The 23,434-nt window shown below is 33.6% G+C and overlaps 1 protein-coding gene across 1 annotated transcript in view; it reads left to right on the plus strand.

Moving 5' to 3' along the window:
• The first annotated feature begins 17,280 nt into the window (after nucleotides 1-17,280).
• The window catches only part of LOC149682710 (centrosomal protein of 290 kDa-like), a 47,532-nt gene continuing 41,378 nt past the window's right edge, over nucleotides 17,281-23,434 (plus strand). The window contains exon 1 of the mRNA XM_089834366.1: nucleotides 17,281-17,484. Coding sequence (XP_089690492.1) covers nucleotides 17,284-17,484 — 201 coding nt within the window. The 5' untranslated portion in view covers nucleotides 17,281-17,283. The remainder of the gene's footprint in view (nucleotides 17,485-23,434) is intronic.

Consider the following 23,434-nt stretch of genomic DNA (forward strand, 5'->3'; position numbering starts at 1 on the left):
TTGATTAATCTGGTCCTGTATAATCCTATAATTTGATTAATCTAGTCCTGTATATTCCTATAATTTGATTAATATGGTCCTGTATAACCCTATAATTTGATTAATATGGTCCTGTATGATCCTATAATTTGATTAATCTGGTCCTGCATAATCCTTTAATTTGATTAATCTGGTCCTGTATATCCCTATAATTTGATTAATATGGTGCTGCATAATCCTATAATTTGATTAATCTGGTCCTGCATAATCCTATAATTTGATTAATCTAGTCCTGCATAATCCTATAATTTTATTAATCTGGTCCTGTATAATCCTATAATTTGATTAATCTAGTCCTGTATATTCCTATAATTTGATTAATATGGTCCTGTATAACCCTATAATTTGATTAATATGGTCCTGTATAATCCTATAATTTGATGAATCTGGTCCTGTATAGTCCTATAATTTGATTAATCTGGTCCTGTATAATCCCATAATTTGATTAATATGGTCCTCTATAATCCTATTATTTGATTAATCTGGTTCTGTTTAATCCTATAATGTGATTAATCTGGGCCTGTATAATCCTATAATGTGATTAATCTGGGCCTGCATAATCCTATAATTTGATGAATCTGGTCCTGTATAATCCTATAATTTGATGAATCTGGTCCTGTATAATCCTATAATTTGATTAATCTGGTCCTGCATAATCCTATAATTTGATTAATCTGGTCCTGTATAATCCTATAATTTGATGAATCTGGTCCTGTATAATCCTATTATTTGATTAATCGGGTTCTGTTTAATCCTATAATTTGATTAATCTGGTCCTGTATGATCCTATAATTTGATTAATCTGGTCCTGTATAATCCTATAATTTGATGAATCTTGTCCTGCATAATCCTATAATTTGATGAATCTGGTCCTGCATAATCCTATAATTTGATTAATCTGGTCCTGTATAATCCTATAATTTGATGAATCTGGTCCTGCATAATCCTATAATTTGATGAATCTGGTCCTGTATAATCCTATAATTTGATTAATCTGGTCTTGTATAATCCTATATTTTGATTAATATGGTCCTGCATAATCCTATAATTTGATTAATATGGTCCTGTATAATCCTATAATTTGATTAATCTAGTCCTGTATATTCCTATAATTTGATTAATCTGGTCCTGCATAATCCTTTAATTTGATTAATCTGGTCCTGTATATCCCTATAATTTGATTAATATGGTGCTGCATAATCCTATAATTTGATTAATCTGGTCCTGCATAATCCTATAATTTGATTAATCTGGTCCTGCATAATCCTATAATTTTATTAATCTGGTCCTGTATAATCCTATAATTTGATTAATCTAGTCCTGTATATTCCTATAATTTGATTAATATGGTCCTGTATAACCCTATAATTTGATTAATATGGTCCTGTATAATCCTATAATTTGATGAATCTGGTCCTGTATAGTCCTATAATTTGATTAATCTGGTCCTGTATAATCCCATAATTTGATTAATATGGTCCTCTATAATCCTATTATTTGATTAATCTGGTTCTGTTTAATCCTATAATGTGATTAATCTGGGCCTGTATAATCCTATAATGTGATTAATCTGGGCCTGTATAATCCTATAATTTGATGAATCTGGTCCTGTATAATCCTATAATTTGATGAATCTGGTCCTGTATAATCCTATAATTTGATTAATCTGGTCCTGCATAATCCTATAATTTGATTAATCTGGTCCTGTATAATCCTATAAATTGATGAATCTGGTCCTGTATAATCCTATTATTTGATTAATCGGGTTCTGTTTAATCCTATAATTTGATTAATCTGGTCCTGTATGATCCTATAATTTGATTAATCTGGTCCTGTATAATCCTATAATTTGATGAATCTTGTCCTGCATAATCCTATAATTTGATGAATCTGGTCCTGCATAATCCTATAATTTGATTAATCTGGTCCTGTATAATCCTATAATTTGATGAATCTGGTCCTGCATAATCCTATAATTTGATTAATCTGGTCCTGTATATCCCTATAATTTGATTAATATGGTGCTGCATAATCCTATAATTTGATTAATCTGGTCCTGCATAATCCTATAATTTGATTAATCTGGTCCTGCATAATCCTATAATTTTATTAATCTGGTCCTGTATAATCCTATAATTTGATTAATCTAGTCCTGTATATTCCTAGAATTTGATTAATCTGGTCCTGTATAACCCTATAATTTGATTAATATGGTCCTGTATAATCCTATAATTTGATGAATCTGGTCCTGTATAGTCCTATAATTTGATTAATCTGGTCCTGTATAATCCCATAATTTGATGAATCTGGTCCTGTATAGTCCTATAATTTGATTAATCTGGTCCTGTATAATCCCATAATTTGATGAATCTGGTCCTGTATAGTCCTATAATTTGATTAATCTGGTCCTGTATAATCCTATAATTTGATGAATCTGGTTCTGTATAATCCTATTATTTGATTAATCTGGTTCTGTTTAATCCTATAATGTGATTAATCTGGGCCTGTTTAATCCTATAATTTGATGAATCTGGTCCTGTATAATCCTATAATTTGATTAATCTGGTCCTGTATAATCCTATATTTTGATTAATATGGTCCTACATAATCCTATAATTTGATTAATCTGGTCCTGCATAATCCTATAATTTGATTAATCTGGTCCTGTATAATCCTATAATTTGATTAATCTAGTCCTGTATATTCCTATAATTTGATTAACATGGTCCTGTATAATCCTTTAATTTGATTAATCTGGTCCTGTATAACCCTATAATTTGATTAATATGGTCCTGTATAATCCTATAATTTGATGAATCTGGTCCTGCATAATCCTATAATATGATTAATCTGGGCCTGTATAATCCTATAATTTGATTAATCTGGTCCTGCATAATCCTATAATTTGATTAATCTGGTCCTGTATAATCCTATAATTTGATTAATCTTGTCCTGTATATTCCTATAATTTGATTAATCTGGTCCTGTATAATCCTATAATTTGATGAATCTGGTTCTGTATAATCCTATTATTTGATTAATCTGGTTCTGTTTAATCCTATAATTTGATGAATCTGGTCCTGTATAATCCTATAATTTGATGAATCTGGTCCTGTATAATCCTATAATTTGATTAATCTGGTCCTGCATAATCCTATAATTTGATTAATCTGGTCCTGTATAATCCTATAATTTGATGAATCTGGTCCTGTATAATCCTATTATTTGATTAATCGGGTTCTGTTTAATCCTATAATTTGATTAATCTGGTCCTGTATGATCCTATAATTTGATTAATCTGGTCCTGTATAATCCTATAATTTGATGAATCTTGTCCTGCATAATCCTATAATTTGATGAATCTGGTCCTGCATAATCCTATAATTTGATTAATCTGGTCCTGTATAATCCTATAATTTGATGAATCTGGTCCTGCATAATCCTATAATTTGATGAATCTGGTCCTGTATAATCCTATAATTTGATTAATCTGGTCCTGTATAATCCTATATTTTGATTAATATGGTCCTGCATAATCCTATAATTTGATTAATATGGTCCTGCATAATCCTATAATTTGATTAATATGGTCCTGCATAATCCTATAATTTGATTAATCTGGTCCTGTATAATCCTATAATTTGATGAATCTGGTCCTGCATAATCCTATAATTTGATGAATCTGGTCCTGCATAATCCTATAATTTGATTAATCTGGTCCTGTATAATCCTATAATTTGATGAATCTGGTCCTGCATAATCCTATAATTTGATGAATCTGGTCCTGTATGATCCTATAATTTGATTAATCTGGTCCTGTATAATCCTATAATTTGATGAATCTTGTCCTGCATAATCCTATAATTTGATGAATCTGGTCCTGCATAATCCTATAATTTGATTAATCTGGTCCTGTATAATCCTATAATTTGATGAATCTGGTCCTGCATAATCCTATAATTTGATGAATCTGGTCCTGTATAATCCTATAATTTGATTAATCTGGTCCTGTATAATCCTATATTTTGATTAATATGGTCCTGCATAATCCTATAATTTGATTAATATGGTCCTGTATAATCCTATAATTTGATTAATCTAGTCCTGTATATTCCTATAATTTGATTAATCTGGTCCTGCATAATCCTTTAATTTGATTAATCTGGTCCTGTATATCCCTATAATTTGATTAATATGGTGCTGCATAATCCTATAATTTGATTAATCTGGTCCTGCATAATCCTATAATTTGATTAATCTGGTCCTGCATAATCCTATAATTTTATTAATCTGGTCCTGTATAATCCTATAATTTGATTAATCTAGTCCTGTATATTCCTATAATTGGATTAATATGGTCCTGTATAACCCTATAATTTGATTAATATGGTCCTGTATAATCCTATAATTTGATGAATCTGGTCCTGTATAGTCCTATAATTTGATTAATCTGGTCCTGTATAATCCCATAATTTGATTAATATGGTCCTCTATAATCCTATTATTTGATTAATCTGGTTCTGTTTAATCCTATAATGTGATTAATCTGGGCCTGTATAATCCTATAATGTGATTAATCTGGGCCTGTATAATCCTATAATTTGATGAATCTGGTCCTGTATAATCCTATAATTTGATGAATCTGGTCCTGTATAATCCTATAATTTGATTAATCTGGTCCTGCATAATCCTATAATTTGATTAATCTGGTCCTGTATAATCCTATAATTTGATGAATCTGGTCCTGTATAATCCTATTATTTGATTAATCGGGTTCTGTTTAATCCTATAATTTGATTAATCTGGTCCTGTATGATCCTATAATTTGATTAATCTGGTCCTGTATAATCCTATAATTTGATGAATCTTGTCCTGCATAATCCTATAATTTGATGAATCTGGTCCTGCATAATCCTATAATTTGATTAATCTGGTCCTGTATAATCCTATAATTTGATGAATCTGGTCCTGCATAATCCTATAATTTGATTAATCTGGTCCTGTATATCCCTATAATTTGATTAATATGGTGCTGCATAATCCTATAATTTGATTAATCTGGTCCTGCATAATCCTATAATTTGATTAATCTGGTCCTGCATAATCCTATAATTTTATTAATCTGGTCCTGTATAATCCTATAATTTGATTAATCTAGTCCTGTATATTCCTATAATTTGATTAATCTGGTCCTGTATAACCCTATAATTTGATTAATATGGTCCTGTATAATCCTATAATTTGATGAATCTGGTCCTGTATAGTCCTATAATTTGATTAATCTGGTCCTGTATAATCCCATAATTTGATGAATCTGGTCCTGTATAGTCCTATAATTTGATTAATCTGGTCCTGTATAATCCCATAATTTGATGAATCTGGTCCTGTATAGTCCTATAATTTGATTAATCTGGTCCTGTATAATCCTATAATTTGATGAATCTGGTTCTGTATAATCCTATTATTTGATTAATCTGGTTCTGTTTAATCCTATAATGTGATTAATCTGGGCCTGTTTAATCCTATAATTTGATGAATCTGGTCCTGTATAATCCTATAATTTGATTAATCTGGTCCTGTATAATCCTATATTTTGATTAATATGGTCCTACATAATCCTATAATTTGATTAATCTGGTCCTGCATAATCCTATAATTTGATTAATCTGGTCCTGTATAATCCTATAATTTGATTAATCTAGTCCTGTATATTCCTATAATTTGATTAACATGGTCCTGTATAATCCTTTAATTTGATTAATCTGGTCCTGTATAACCCTATAATTTGATTAATATGGTCCTGTATAATCCTATAATTTGATGAATCTGGTCCTGCATAATCCTATAATATGATTAATCTGGGCCTGTATAATCCTATAATTTGATTAATCTGGTCCTGCATAATCCTATAATTTGATTAATCTGGTCCTGTATAATCCTATAATTTGATTAATCTTGTCCTGTATATTCCTATAATTTGATTAATCTGGTCCTGTATAATCCTATAATTTGATGAATCTGGTTCTGTATAATCCTATTATTTGATTAATCTGGTTCTGTTTAATCCTATAATTTGATGAATCTGGTCCTGTATAATCCTATAATTTGATGAATCTGGTCCTGTATAATCCTATAATTTGATTAATCTGGTCCTGCATAATCCTATAATTTGATTAATCTGGTCCTGTATAATCCTATAATTTGATGAATCTGGTCCTGTATAATCCTATTATTTGATTAATCGGGTTCTGTTTAATCCTATAATTTGATTAATCTGGTCCTGTATGATCCTATAATTTGATTAATCTGGTCCTGTATAATCCTATAATTTGATGAATCTTGTCCTGCATAATCCTATAATTTGATGAATCTGGTCCTGCATAATCCTATAATTTGATTAATCTGGTCCTGTATAATCCTATAATTTGATGAATCTGGTCCTGCATAATCCTATAATTTGATAAATCTGGTCCTGTATAATCCTATAATTTGATTAATCTGGTCCTGTATAATCCTATATTTTGATTAATATGGTCCTGCATAATCCTATAATTTGATTAATATGGTCCTGTATAATCCTATAATTTGATTAATCTAGTCCTGTATATTCCTATAATTTGATTAATCTGGTCCTGCATAATCCTTTAATTTGATTAATCTGGTCCTGTATATCCCTATAATTTGATTAATATGGTGCTGCATAATCCTATAATTTGATTAATCTGGTCCTGCATAATCCTATAATTTGATTAATCTGGTCCTGCATAATCCTATAATTTTATTAATCTGGTCCTGTATAATCCTATAATTTGATTAATCTAGTCCTGTATATTCCTATAATTTGATTAATATGGTCCTGTATAACCCTATAATTTGATTAATATGGTCCTGTATAATCCTATAATTTGATGAATCTGGTCCTGTATAGTCCTATAATTTGATTAATCTGGTCCTGTATAATCCCATAATTTGATTAATATGGTCCTCTATAATCCTATTATTTGATTAATCTGGTTCTGTTTAATCCTATAATGTGATTAATCTGGGCCTGTATAATCCTATAATGTGATTAATCTGGGCCTGTATAATCCTATAATTTGATGAATCTGGTCCTGTATAATCCTATAATTTGATGAATCTGGTCCTGTATAATCCTATAATTTGATTAATCTGGTCCTGTATAATCCTATAATTTGATTAATCTAGTCCTGTATATTCCTATAATTTGATTAATCTGGTCCTGTATAACCCTATAATTTGATTAATATGGTCCTGTATAATCCTATAATTTGATGAATCTGGTCCTGTATAGTCCTATAATTTGATTAATCTGGTCCTGTATAATCCCATAATTTGATGAATCTGGTCCTGTATAGTCCTATAATTTGATTAATCTGGTCCTGTATAATCCCATAATTTGATGAATCTGGTCCTGTATAGTCCTATAATTTGATTAATCTGGTCCTGTATAATCCTATAATTTGATGAATCTGGTTCTGTATAATCCTATTATTTGATTAATCTGGTTCTGTTTAATCCTATAATGTGATTAATCTGGGCCTGTTTAATCCTATAATTTGATGAATCTGGTCCTGTATAATCCTATAATTTGATTAATCTGGTCCTGTATAATCCTATATTTTGATTAATATGGTCCTACATAATCCTATAATTTGATTAATCTGGTCCTGCATAATCCTATAATTTGATTAATCTGGTCCTGTATAATCCTATAATTTGATTAATCTAGTCCTGTATATTCCTATAATTTGATTAACATGGTCCTGTATAATCCTTTAATTTGATTAATCTGGTCCTGTATAACCCTATAATTTGATTAATATGGTCCTGTATAATCCTATAATTTGATGAATCTGGTCCTGCATAATCCTATAATATGATTAATCTGGGCCTGTATAATCCTATAATTTGATTAATCTGGTCCTGCATAATCCTATAATTTGATTAATCTGGTCCTGTATAATCCTATAATTTGATTAATCTTGTCCTGTATATTCCTATAATTTGATTAATCTGGTCCTGTATAATCCTATAATTTGATGAATCTGGTTCTGTATAATCCTATTATTTGATTAATCTGGTTCTGTTTAATCCTATAATTTGATGAATCTGGTCCTGTATAATCCTATAATTTGATGAATCTGGTCCTGTATAATCCTATAATTTGATTAATCTGGTCCTGCATAATCCTATAATTTGATTAATCTGGTCCTGTATAATCCTATAATTTGATGAATCTGGTCCTGTATAATCCTATTATTTGATTAATCGGGTTCTGTTTAATCCTATAATTTGATTAATCTGGTCCTGTATGATCCTATAATTTGATTAATCTGGTCCTGTATAATCCTATAATTTGATGAATCTTGTCCTGCATAATCCTATAATTTGATGAATCTGGTCCTGCATAATCCTATAATTTGATTAATCTGGTCCTGTATAATCCTATAATTTGATGAATCTGGTCCTGCATAATCCTATAATTTGATAAATCTGGTCCTGTATAATCCTATAATTTGATTAATCTGGTCCTGTATAATCCTATATTTTGATTAATATGGTCCTGCATAATCCTATAATTTGATTAATATGGTCCTGTATAATCCTATAATTTGATTAATCTAGTCCTGTATATTCCTATAATTTGATTAATCTGGTCCTGCATAATCCTTTAATTTGATTAATCTGGTCCTGTATATCCCTATAATTTGATTAATATGGTGCTGCATAATCCTATAATTTGATTAATCTGGTCCTGCATAATCCTATAATTTGATTAATCTGGTCCTGCATAATCCTATAATTTTATTAATCTGGTCCTGTATAATCCTATAATTTGATTAATCTAGTCCTGTATATTCCTATAATTTGATTAATATGGTCCTGTATAACCCTATAATTTGATTAATATGGTCCTGTATAATAATATAATTTGATGAATCTGGTCCTGTATAGTCCTATAATTTGATTAATCTGGTCCTGTATAATCCCATAATTTGATTAATATGGTCCTCTATAATCCTATTATTTGATTAATCTGGTTCTGTTTAATCCTATAATGTGATTAATCTGGGCCTGTATAATCCTATAATGTGATTAATCTGGGCCTGTATAATCCTATAATTTGATGAATCTGGTCCTGTATAATCCTATAATTTGATGAATCTGGTCCTGTATAATCCTATAATTTGATTAATCTGGTCCTGCATAATCCTATAATTTGATTAATCTGGTCCTGTATAATCCTATAATTTGATGAATCTGGTCCTGTATAATCCTATTATTTGATTAATCGGGTTCTGTTTAATCCTATAATTTGATTAATCTGGTCCTGTATGATCCTATAATTTGATTAATCTGGTCCTGTATAATCCTATAATTTGATGAATCTTGTCCTGCATAATCCTATAATTTGATGAATCTGGTCCTGCATAATCCTATAATTTGATTAATCTGGTCCTGTATAATCCTATAATTTGATGAATCTGGTCCTGCATAATCCTATAATTTGATTAATCTGGTCCTGTATATCCCTATAATTTGATTAATATGGTGCTGCATAATCCTATAATTTGATTAATCTGGTCCTGCATAATCCTATAATTTGATTAATCTGGTCCTGCATAATCCTAAATTTTATTAATCTGGTCCTGTATAATCCTATAATTTGATTAATCTAGTCCTGTATATTCCTATAATTTGATTAATCTGGTCCTGTATAACCCTATAATTTGATTAATATGGTCCTGTATAATCCTATAATTTGATGAATCTGGTCCTGTATAGTCCTATAATTTGATTATTCTGGTCCTGTATAATCCCATAATTTGATGAATCTGGTCCTGTATAGTCCTATAATTTGATTAATCTGGTCCTGTATAATCCCATAATTTGATGAATCTGGTCCTGTATAGTCCTATAATTTGATTAATCTGGTCCTGTATAATCCTATAATTTGATGAATCTGGTTCTGTATAATCCTATTATTTGATTAATCTGGTTCTGTTTAATCCTATAATGTGATTAATCTGGGCCTGTTTAATCCTATAATTTGATGAATCTGGTCCTGTATAATCCTATAATTTGATTAATCTGGTCCTGTATAATCCTATATTTTGATTAATATGGTCCTACATAATCCTATAATTTGATTAATCTGGTCCTGCATAATCCTATAATTTGATTAATCTGGTCCTGTATAATCCTATAATTTGATTAATCTAGTCCTGTATATTCCTATAATTTGATTAACATGGTCCTGTATAATCCTTTAATTTGATTAATCTGGTCCTGTATAACCCTATAATTTGATTAATATGGTCCTGTATAATCCTATAATTTGATGAATCTGGTCCTGCATAATCCTATAATATGATTAATCTGGGAATGTATAATCCTATAATTTGATTAATCTGGTCCTGCATAATCCTATAATTTGATTAATCTGGTCCTGTATAATCCTATAATTTGATTAATCTTGTCCTGTATATTCCTATAATTTGATTAATCTGGTCCTGTATAATCCTATAATTTGATGAATCTGGTTCTGTATAATCCTATTATTTGATTAATCTGGTTCTGTTTAATCCTATAGTGTGATTAATCTGGGCCTGTATAATCCTATAATTTGATGAATCTGGTAATGTATAATCCTATAATTTGTTTAATCTGGTCCTGTATAATGCTATAATTAGATTAATCTGGTCCTGTATAATCCTATAATTTGATTAATCTAGTCCTGTATATTCCTATAATTTGATTAATCTGGTCCTGCATAATCCTTTAATTTGATTAATCTGGTCCTGTATAACCCTATAATTTGATAAATATGGTCCTGTATAATCCTATAATTTGATGAATCTGGTCCTGCATAATCCTATAATTTGATGAATCTGGTCCTGCATAATCCTATAATTTGATTAATCTGGTCCTGCATAATCCTATAATTTGATTAATCTGGTCCTGTATAATCCCATAATTTGATGAATCTGGTCCTGTATAATCCTATTATTTGATTAATCTGGTTCTGTTTAATCCTATAATTTGATTAATCTGGTCCTGTATGATCCTATAATTTGATTAATCTGGTCCTGTATAATCCTTTAATTTGATGAATCTGGTCCTGCATAATACTATAATTTGATGAATCTGGTCCTGCATAATCCTATAATTTGATGAATCTGGTCCTGCATAATCCTATAATTTGATGAATCTGGTCCTGCATAATCCTATAATTTGATTAATCTGGTCCTGTATAATCCTATAATTGGATTAATCTGGTCCTGTATAATCCCATTATTTGATTAATCTGGTTCTGTTTAATCCTATAATGTGATTAATCTGGGCCTGTATAATCCTATAATTTGATGAATCTGGTCCTGTATAATCCTATAATTTGATGAATCTGGTCCTGTATAATCCAATAATTTGATTAATCTGGTCCTGCATAATCCTATAATTTGATTAATCTGGTCCTGTATAATCCTATAATTTGATGAATCTGGTCATGTATAATCCTATTATTTGATTAATCGGGTTCTGTTTAATCCTATAATTTGATTAATCTGGTCCTGTATGATCCTATAATTTGATTAATCTGGTCCTGTATAATCCTATAATTTGATGAATCTGGTCCTGCATAATCCTATAATTTGATGAATCTGGTCCTGCATAATCCTATAATTTGATTAATCTGGTCCTGTATAATCCTATAATTTGATGAATCTGGTCCTGCATAATCCTATAATTTGATGAATCTGGTCCTGCATAATCCTATAATTTGATTAATCTGGTCCTGTATAATCCTATAATTTGATGAATCTGGTCCTGTATAATCCTATTATTTGATTAATCTGGTTCTGTTTAATCCTATAATGTGATTCATCTGGGCCTGTATAATCCTATAATTTGATGAATCTGGTCCTGTATAATCCTATAATTTGATGAATCTGGTCCTGTATAATCCTATAATTTGATTAATCTGGTACTGCATAATCCTATAATTTGATTAATCTGGTCCTGTATAATCCTATAATTTGATGAATCTGGTCCTGCATAATCCTATAATTTGATGAATCTGGTACTGCATAATCCTATAATTTGATGAATCTGGTCCTGCATAATCCTATAATTTGATTAATCTTGTCCTGTATAATCCTATAATTTGATTAATCTGGTCCTGTATGATCCTATAATTTGATTAATCTGGTCCTGTATAATCCTATAATTTGATGAATCTGGTCCTGCATAATCCTATAATTTGATGAATCTGGTCCTGCATAATCCTATAATTTGATTAATCTGGTCCTGTATAATCCTATAATTTGATGAATCTGGTCCTGCATAATCCTATAATTTGATGAATCTGGTCCTGCATAATCCTATAATTTGATTAATCTGGTCCTGTATAATCCTATAATTTGATGAATCTGGTCCTGTATAATCCTATTATTTGATTAATCTGGTTCTGTTTAATCCTATAATGTGATTCATCTGGGCCTGTATAATCCTATAATTTGATGAATCTGGTCCTGTATAATCCTATAATTTGATGAATCTGGTCCTGTATAATCCTATAATTTGATTAATCTGGTACTGCATAATCCTATAATTTGATTAATCTGGTCCTGTATAATCCTATAATTTGATGAATCTGGTCCTGCATAATCCTATAATTTGATGAATCTGGTCCTGCATAATCCTATAATTTGATGAATCTGGTCCTGCATAATCCTATAATTTGATTAATCTTGTCCTGTATAATCCTATAATTTGATGAATCTGGTCCTGCATAATCCTATAATTTGATGAATCTGGTCCTGCAAAATCCTATAATTTGATTAATCTAGTCCTGTATAATCCTATAATTTGATGAATCTGGTCCTGTATAATCCTATTATTTGATTAATCTGGTTCTGTGTAATCCTATAATGTGATTAATCTGGGCCTGTATAATCCTATAATTTGATGAATCTGGTCCTGTATAATCCTATAATTTGACGAATCTGGTTCTGTATAATCCTATAATTTGATTAATCTGGTCCTGTATAATCCTATAATTTGATTAATCTGGTCCTGTATAATCCTATAATTTGATTAATCTGGTCCTGTATAATCCTATAATTTGATTAACCTGGTCCTGTATAATGCTATACTTTTGCGAAGAGAATCCTATTTTTTGTATTAAAAATTCTCTAAAAGAGTTGAGGCCCTGCATTGCAGTTTAGTATGTGAGAGAAATCTTAGTCGAAAGCGGTGACAAGGCGCATTGCTATAAATTATGAAAGGGAAAAGTACTAACGTTCATGATGCTTTCATACTTTTTTGAAAGCTCAACACTTAAGAAGGGGCCCTTATTGTCGGACTGCGGGCGGGCCCAACAAACGTCGTTACGCCACTGCCGAGGACCACTTACAAAATGCACCTTATTTCCAACCCTGTCCAATAGAACTGCTGTAAGATTTCCTATGTCCAGCTCTTTGTAACTTTCGTTGCTATGGAAACATAACAAACAAAAATGTTTGTAGCAGTCTAGCAGACCGAAGAAGACATCGAAGTAGTGAAGCAGACAGCTTCTACCAAGGCCTTTCAATAGAGCTATTTCAGAGGGGGTAATGGCTACGTCACCAATGCTATTTGCCCATAGAGAAACCCGCACAAAATGGCCGCCCTCTACACTCAAAGGCAGGCCCAATTTTCGTAGCAGACGAAATTTTTCCCCCACTGAAATAGCTCTAAAATCAAAAGATAAGATATAATAAAATGGACTAAGTTCATATAGATGATGACGCAGGATCGGAAATAAGAAAAATTTCCTATAGGACACGCGTCCAATGACCCCCTGTTTGACTTGAAAATTTATAGGACATTGTCCACTGTAGTGTGCAAAATAGTGTCGCATCTCCATAGTCAAGCTATCAAAACTTCCAAAAATTTATTGGTCAAACTGTCCAGTGACCCCCTTAGTTTTTAAAAAAATTAATGTCCAGTGTCCTGCGCTTATTTCCGGCCCTGTGATGACGTGACCACTCCATTTTTGGTATGTTTATAATACTAAAAAAGAATTTCACCAGAAATATCCGGGGAAGCACCATAGTTACTTCGATGATTGGTAGTGCCACATTGTGTCCGAGCCTGTGTTAAGTCAACTTGGATTTTTCAACTCGAATTTCAAAATTGTAAAGTGGAACCCTGTGGTTGTGGTGTTACATGGATTCATGGTGGGTGTTCGTATTTTTTTAATAACCTCTATTATTATTTGTACACATGGTAAATAACAAATGCGTGAAAAGAAGACCATGATTACCTAAAAATAAATAAGAAAAACACATGCAATATAGACTAATGGCACCCCATGTTATTTCCCCATAGAGCTTAATACAATCGAATTCAGAGGGCTGCCATTACCCTATAAGTTCGCACCTCCGCTGTTTACATGGCGCCTATTGATTGGAACGAAATTGACAAATGCAATCTTCAGGACATAAATGATGATTTAGCCGAAAGTTTCTACAAAAAACTAATTAATGTAAGTTAATAATAATAATATTATTACCCTAATTAGAATATAAATTTGCCATTGTTTTTAATTAACCCATATTATTAAAGTTTAAGCCATCTAACGAAGATGATCCCAAAAGACTGCATAAACTCTTTCTGGTGTCAAAAGCAGTTTTGCAGGTATAAATTCTTTAAGAAAACAAACTTTAATTAGAGTTAAGATAAAATAAATAAATCACATCGTGTTCAAGCTGAAAGGGTTGCAAGCGGAGGTTGCAATGGAAGAATTGGAACAAATGGCCAAGAATCAAGGAAGACTGAGCGCTCGTCATGAAAAGGAGCTTTTAGCCGAGATTGAAGATCTGAAGGACGAGTTGGAGAATATCAAGGTATTGAGATGTCAGTTTGGTTGCCTTGTCTTGTGGAAAATTAGTTTCAGTTTGTACCATGTGGAGTTTTGTACTTGGTAAATATCTAGTTGAGGGGTTAGGATTGATTATGCCCCAAAAGTGTGGGCTGCAAAATGGTTTGAAATATGTAAACTTGTCACATAAGAACTAGGCAAGAATTATGTCACAAGTGGCAGTGACCCTTCACTTCTTCATTAAGAGTTTAATACCCTTTGGGACCCTATAATTAATTACTTTATATTATTTTTTTCAATCAAAGGGACAATGAAGTAGAAAAAGTTAATTTTAATTGATTAAGCAGGGTTGCCACAGTACCTGGAAATCCTGGAAAACCTGGAAAAGTCAGGGATTTGGTTCTGAAAATTCCGTGGCAACCCTGTTAAGGGTGTTAAAAATATGTTCATAAAAACAGGGTAACTCACCAAAACTTTACGTTAACATATAATATATTTTCAAAGTTGTGATTTTTTACCTGCTGAACATTAGTTTCTCAAAAGAAATTTCCATCTTCAAAATTTGTTGCAAATTGGAGTTATGCTTTGCGAGCTAATATAGCAACTTTAAATATTAAAGTCAAAGTTTTGTTGAGTTATCTTTGTTTTATGCATATTTTAACACCCTTAATCACTCCACCTTATTCCCGATGCGTGTGCCAAGGCTTAACGCCCCTGTTTAACTGACAAATCTGGCAAAAATGGTGCGTTGTCTACTTCACAGTCGAAAATATTGAAAATTTTCTACTCTGAAGAAGCCGTACGTGGCATAATTTTGACGCAGATAAAAATCTCGCGTGAAGCCTTGGCACATGCACCAGGAAGAAGGTACATCAAAATTCACTCGTCTTTCTTCTTCATTATCCCTTTAAAGCAAATGTCGGCTCCAGTGGCACCCCTAACATTCTCTCCCATGAGGGCGGAGCTAAAACTAGCCTTTGCTAAGCTTAGGGGACAAATCAACTCCACCCCTCGATTAAGGGAGCATCTAGGGTCAGCTGCCCTAATTTGGAACTGTTCTAATTTGGAACACTTTTCTTAAACTCGTCATAACTTAAGTTTAAGAGCTTCAAATGAATATTTTAAGGGCTCATTTTGAAGATTGAAAGTCCCTCTATCCATAAAACACGGCCTCAAGACTCTATCATAAAATCCAGAGAAGATACAAGCATAATTAGACGACGTTTCTCTTCAAATTAAACACTTTAAACGCCAGGTTAGGCCTAAACATTATTGAGAAAACTCGAATAGAAAAAAGGTCTTCATTTGCCTAAAATGGAACACCCCGAAACACGAAAATTTACTCTATCTTTTTACATCCATAACTAATGTTTCACTCACTAAAGGACAACAAAAAAGACCTTAGAAGATGCGTTGATTCATTACCTGTCCAATAATGTTGGTCCCGTAAGCGTAGATTAAGATGCGGAAAAGATACGGGAATTATTAGCCTAGTATCCAGATTTAGTCATAAACGTGATGCCAATTTTAGCTGATTTAGCATGTTTCGCATAGTGATATTGGGTTTCAAACACCGTATCATGACTCACTTGATGTAAAATGTAGATTCAACACAATTACGCCACAAAAACATAACAGTGTAGGTTACTTTGATCTAACTTGGTAATTATTTCATTCGAAATACCGTTAGAGTGCATTTAATTTACAATGTTTAACCGTAATGAACTGACAGCGCGCCAATTTTTGAAGCTTTAAGCAGATGACACTCAGTGCCCTTTAAAATATATGTACAGGTATAAAATGGCAAGCGTTGGTCGCTAGATGGTCGTAGCATCGCTAACAAATTATATTTGCTTATTATTAGTTGCAAAAACTCGGTTATTTTCGTATTTAAATTAGGGTGTTCCAAATTAGGACGGGGTGTTCCAATTTAGGACGGGGGCGTTCCAATTTAGGACGGACCGTTCCAAGTTAGGGCTAAAATCGACCTTTTTTAAAACCCATTTTGTAGGAAAAGTACGCGTCTTAGCAATCTGAAAATGGGTGCAATCGATCGGCAATAGTTCAAACTTAATGTATTGGTCTGCTTGTTCACTTCTGTAACTTATTTGGTACTGAAAAATCTGACTTTTCAAAGAGCTTGAGAAAGTGTTCCAAGATAGGGCTACTGACCATAGTGACATTTGTTTAAACTAAACCCCAGCCGATATTTGGTGCCCCTACGAATTCAGAAAGTAACTTAAGTTATCTGTTATTTAGAAAAAAACGTGCTTAGATTAGTTCTTTATACGAAGACGTTTACCGTAAAAGACCTATTTAGTAGGAAGCTTTTTTTTTTCAATCGTACCCAGGCACTTCAAATGGTTGAGAAGCACGAAGAGGAGCAAAGTATCTTGCGCGACGAGATTGAGAAGTTGCAAGAACAACTGGAAGAAAGCAAAGAGATGATAAAGAATGTTGAAGTATCGAAAGAAGAAAGCTGCAAAATGAAAGAGAAAGAGCTCTTGGCAAAGATAAAAGTTAAAAACGCAGAGATTCATCAACTTCTAAATGATATAAAGGTATATTTTTGGTATCTGTCTATAGTTTTTTGTTTTGAATTATGCATTAGTGTTCCACTTTTTTGTTCTCAATACATGTAAGGCCACTTGGTCTCATATAAGTTTGTCACTGGTTACAAATTGGAGCTTGTCATGGAGTGACAACGTAGGTGAAACATCATAGATTCTCATAAAGTGACGCCTGGTTAGGCGCTGTCAAAGGCTTAGTAATGCAGACTAAATAGGAAAATGGACTGCAAAACAACAGAGTGTAGTCAATTCTCGCTTCCAGGGCCGGATTAACCATATAGCAGAAGTAGCAAATGCTACGGGCCCCGCGCTTCTGGGGGCCCCGCAGAGCCGAAAATGTTTGGCTTCAAAATGTTTTAGTCTGCTCTGCCGGGTGCCGGCAAAAAATAGAAATAATGGGGAAAATCACAGCGAGTTAAAAAAATTGAGAGTGCATCCTGTAAGGGTTATATCGTGTCGCAGTGCATTTTTGGTGTGTGTCAATGTCCCTTTAGTTTTCTTCCTATTTTGAAGTTTATTGCCTAAAAGCGCCTGTTGTATGATTCAGATTTTACCCCTACGGGCCTACTCAAGTTCTACCATTCTTTTATAGTTTAAAGCCTAGTTTTTCTATTTTGTTTCCCTGACCTTTACTCATTGTATCCCCTAAGATTTATGGCTCAATAAAAAAAAGAGAAATTTTACTTTTGGGTTTGTTTTATAAGCGAGAGTTTACTTTTGGATGCGGATCCAAGCAATCGCATTCTACTTTTCTCATTTTTATTTTGTCGCCATCTATGATGGAGAAAAAATATTACGGAGACATAAAAGACATAAAACGGAAGATTAGCTCCGCCTTCGTCGTCAGCTCCGCCTTCGTCGTCGTCTCGCCTTCGCTCTTTAAACTACTCCAGAGCAATGAGATAGAATATATATATGAAACCTAGAGTCACAACGTGAGATCTCGAGATCGACGTTTCGCAATACACCTTTTATCGAGCATGAATCTTTATCAAATACGGGTGGCGCCACCCTAAGAACTTTTTTATTAACGTCTGCTGCTATAATCTGTGTAACAAGCTGTCAAGATAGTTTTTAAACGTGTTAAATAAAATACGCATACGCGAGTATTTGAATTGTAACTCTATCTATCTCATAGAGATCTATCTCATTGCTCCAGAGCCGCATTGTAGGTAGCCGTAACAGGCTGAGAAATAAGGATTTTTTTTGCTGAGCGCGTGATCGAGTTGGCTTCGTTTGATTTTTGCACATAACGACTTCTAAAGCCTTCCGTTAACGGTAATCAAACTTAATTTTCAGTGATTTAAACTATTTTTCGTGTTATCGCCGTCTTTTGGTTTTACCTACTGGCAGCGTTTTGCCATAGGTCTTGGTAAAGCTCGTATCATAGACATTATAACACTATTAAAGCCTAGACAAACTATTGGGGAAAGCGGTCCTTGAACGTTTTTGTGAGGGATTTTTCGCTTCTCCTCCTTCGCATGTGTGATAGGGTGAATGACTGGTGGCGCCCCCCTATCGACGAGCGAAGGAGTTATTAATAAGGATGAGCTTATAGTAGTGGCACTCTATGTTAACTCCCTATAGGGCATAATAAGTCAAACCCTCGGAGATGCCATTACTCCATTTTATACGAGCTAAGAGCGGAAAAACGTATTTTTAAATTTTACACCTGTAAAATCTTTTAAAAAAACACTTGGAACTTGTATTTCTACTTACTTTCGAGGAAATACCACCGTTTTCTGAAGGTAAGAGTCTTTTTTTATACATTTATTAGTAATAAAAACATTTAAGGCGAGCTAAGCCTTGGTCTTGTAAAACACGGCAGATTAGTGATTAGAGCGAGGATTAGCGTCGTTTTCAAAATCACTAATCTGCCGTGTTTTACAAGACCAAGGCTTAGCTCGCCTTAAATGTTTTTATTACTAATAAATGTATAAAAAAAAGACTCTTACCTTCAGAAAACGGTGGTATTTCCTCGAAAGTAAGTAGAAATACAAGTTCCAAGTGTTTTTTAAAAGATTTTACAGGTGTAAAATTTATAAAATACGTTTTTCCGCTCTTAGCTCGTATAAAATGGAGTAATGGCATCTCCGAGGTTTTGACTTATTATTCCCTATAGGGAGTTAACATAGAGTGCCACTACTCTAAGCTCATCCTTATTAATAACTCCTTCGCTCGTCGATAGGGGGCGCCACCAGTCTTTCACCCCATCACACATGCGAAGGGGCGAATGCCCTAAAACCGTCACAAAAATGACTCTCAACTGTTCCTCTTGTATCTCTATGGCTCGTATTGTTTGTTCCTCGGGACTCATGACGGGGCTTTTCTATAACTGTGTTTGAGACCTTACTAAAAATACCTCCACTCTCATGTTTTCGCTGTTATTCTTTGAATTTCGGTAATTAAACGTGCGGACTCGACATTTTTTGTTGCTCACTGCATTCCGCTAACGGTGTTTAATTTTTTAATTCGGTTTCATCAGTATTTTTAATTCGGTTTCATCGTTATTTGGCTCATTTTCGCCGAAAGTGACTCTGTAACGCCGACGGGGATATTGCCTAGTCCTTGTCTCAGACCGTCCTAAAAAGTTTAAAATTCATTATGCCGTCTGCTAAACACTATGATCTCATTTAAATTGTGCGGAAACGTGTTTTAAACTAATATGGGTCATTCCAAGGACACGTGTCTTTTGTGTGACCTCTTTATGTTCGGCTCCCTGTCATTGTAGCCGTAACAGGCTGAGAAATAAGGATTTTTTGGGGTTTGTTGTATCTCGGATTTTGTTGAGGAGATATTCTTTATACGATTTCAATATTAATTAGCAATGTTACTGTATATAAGTAAGGCATTAATTATACAGTGCCTAAATATAGTTTTTGTAATAATTATCCTTTGCTATTATATCAATATGGAGTTCATTATACATTGCTAAAATACATTAGAAAGCGCGACAAAATTGTAAGGGTTTACTTGTAACCTCTTGTTGTTTTAAAAGTATTTTGAATATATCAGTCATCTTAATTTCTCAAATTTGGCATTCACTCAATTTCACTGAAAAGGAGGCGATTTTAATAAATTCACCCAAGATTGTAGCTGCCTATCCAGATGATTTGGAAGACAGCTTAGGTGAAGAACTTGTGCAGTTCACTGAGCTCCTAAAAACTGACGTGGCAGCTAATATTAACACCAAAAAGCATGAAGCTCTTGAGCTGCAGTATTATAAACTAATAGCGGATAACTCTTTGGAATCGTGCTTTCCAAATGTTGAAATATTTTTACGAATTTACCTCTCACTAATGATAACTAACTGTAGTGGCGAACGACCATTTTCAGCATTAAAACGCATAAAAAATTACTTAAGGAACACGATGGGACAAGATCGTCTAAATAACCTCACCATTTTGAACATTGAATGTGATTTACTTAAAAAAATTGATTTGTCTCATATCATCTCAAAATTCGCAAATATTAAATCTATAAAAGTTTGTTTGTAAAAGTTATGTTACTGAACTGTTTTATTTACTATCCTTAAAAAAACTAGGGCCCCTTAGTAACATTTGCTACGGGCCCCGCACTGGCTTAATCCGGCACTGCTCGCTTCCGTCGTTCTCGAACTAGCTCGAGCTGTAAGTCTCTAGCATTACGAAGTATAGGTATTGTCATACTTATGGAACACATCTTATCAACTTATGGTGTCTTTCATTTCGGATATCAACGTTTTTTTACCAAATAGAGTACAAAAAGAAAGCCTTTGATGTTTGCAAGTCCCTTGTTTTGAGAAATATCCATTTTATTGTCTGATGTTTTTGGAGATATCTTGAAATGAGCGACACTGTTATAATACCTCATGTGTCACGCATTATTAACAACTGCCATTCGTGAACTACAGTTGTTTTCCACCAGATGGCGACGCCGTTTTGACCTCGCACGCGGGATTCTCTAGTAACAACGGCCAGTAGCTATAGCTACCGATCTTTTCCGTCAGACGGCGACACTGATATGACGTTGCACATGTCACGCTTTTATAGCAACTGCCAGTCTCAAACTACAGATATTTTCCACTACAAAGTGACATCGTTTTTAAGTCGCACGCGATGTCAGGGTTCATACAAACCTGGAAAACCGGGAAAACCTGGAAAAATCGGGGAAAAAGGTAGTTGACAAAAACCTCAGGGAAATTTCGAGTTTTTAGTAAAATTCAGGGAAATCAGGGAAATTTGCGTCAAACAGGGGCCGAGTAATTAAGCAAAATGTTCAAAAGCATAGCCCGCTCCATAGGATTAACATTACACTATACTTTGGAGGCTCATAACTCTGGTTCTACTAGAGATACAGGGATGTTCTTTGATTATTTAATAGTCCTATTCGCCCCCCCTCCTTCGTTAACATTTGCTCAATATAGGGGAAAAACCTGGAAAATTCAGGGAGGTATATGGGGAAAGAATGACCGAAAAACCTGGAATTCTCAGGGAAATTTGTTTTCCAAAAGTTGTATGAACCCTGGATGTGCTCTATTAAACAAGCGCCAGTCGCGAGTTCCAGATATTTCCCGCCAGAAGGCGACACCGTTATGACGTCGCACGTAGCACGCTTTCATAGCAATCCGAGTCGAAAGACGCGAGTTACAAACCTTTATTTTCCCATGAACCTTCTATATAATGGACCAGAATCTTAATGGCGGATCCCATGTTAAAGTTTCCTAGCTAAAGTGTCCCAAAATAATAAAGAAAAAAAAGCTAGCAGACGACAAGGTCTTGGAGAAGGACGGTACAATGTAAACAAGTAAAATGGCCGCTTGGTTTTATTTCGCTAAGCCTTGGGACTAATGTTAACTTTTTGCATCTATTTAAAGTTGAAGTTTAATAAGTTAATTAAAAATAGGAAAAATAAAGATGTGCACGTTTGGCAATTGTGAAAGTGATTCAAGGAAATTGAAATGGAAATACCCTACCCAAAAACCGTCACGTTTGTTTAAGTTGTAAAGGGGTGCGCGTACCCAGCGAAATTGGCGAGCAACTGCGCACAGACGTTGTAAGCGGGGAAAAACCTCCCAGTTTCTGGTCCTTCTAGATTGTAGGTTCATGATTTTCCCCACAAGAAGGCGACACTGGTTTGATGTCGCGCATGGTGCACCCTATTGACAAGCTACATAACTTTTACCCACCCCAGAAGGCGACACTGTTATGACGTTCTGTTCCTCTTTTCATGCTGTTGTTGCAACAGCCTGTCGTTTGCTGCAGATATTTTCCATCAAAAGGCGACACTGTTTTGACATCGCATGCGGTAAATTCTAATAATATGAGCAAGCTTCACATCTTTTCCACCAGATGGCGACACTGATATGGCATCGCGCACGGCGCGCCCTAGTAGTTTAAGCATGGACGAACCAATACTGAAGGGCCAATGGCAGAGGGAGAAAGTTGAAAAATACTTGTTAATTCGCCTTCTAGCGGCAGATAGTAGCCGCGGGGGGGAGGGGCATATGGGGGAATCAACGTTCTAAAGAGGACAGCAGCTAACGTCTTATTTTGTCTAGATGGCGCTAGCTTTTCCCGGGATTTGACTCGGTATTTTTCATAACCCCCGTCCATTTTGGGGCTGAAAAGGGTTAAGTAAGATTAACATTGGTTGTTTAGTCGCTTAGTATGGAGTTCTATGGGCTGCCATCCGTCCTTCAGTATTGCTTCGTCCATGGTTTATGGGTCCAAATTTCAGAAGTTTTGGTCTTCGTTTTGTAAATTGGTTTTTTCCCTTCAGAACTTACATTGTTTAGTAATTGTATCATAAGTTTATAAGATATGTTCCATAAGTATGACGACCCTTCCTACACTTCGTAATGCTGAGAGCTAGTTCGAGAACGACAAGCGAGAATTGACTACACTCGGTTAGTTTTGCAGTCCATCTTCCCATTTAGTCTGTACTAAGCCTTTGACAGCGC

The sequence above is a fragment of the Phalangium opilio genome, unplaced genomic scaffold (assembly GCF_054372755.1).
Source record: "Phalangium opilio isolate 3A_F unplaced genomic scaffold, DU_Popi_V2 ptg000038l_1, whole genome shotgun sequence".
NCBI classification, from domain to species: Eukaryota; Metazoa; Arthropoda; class Arachnida; order Opiliones; family Phalangiidae; genus Phalangium; species Phalangium opilio.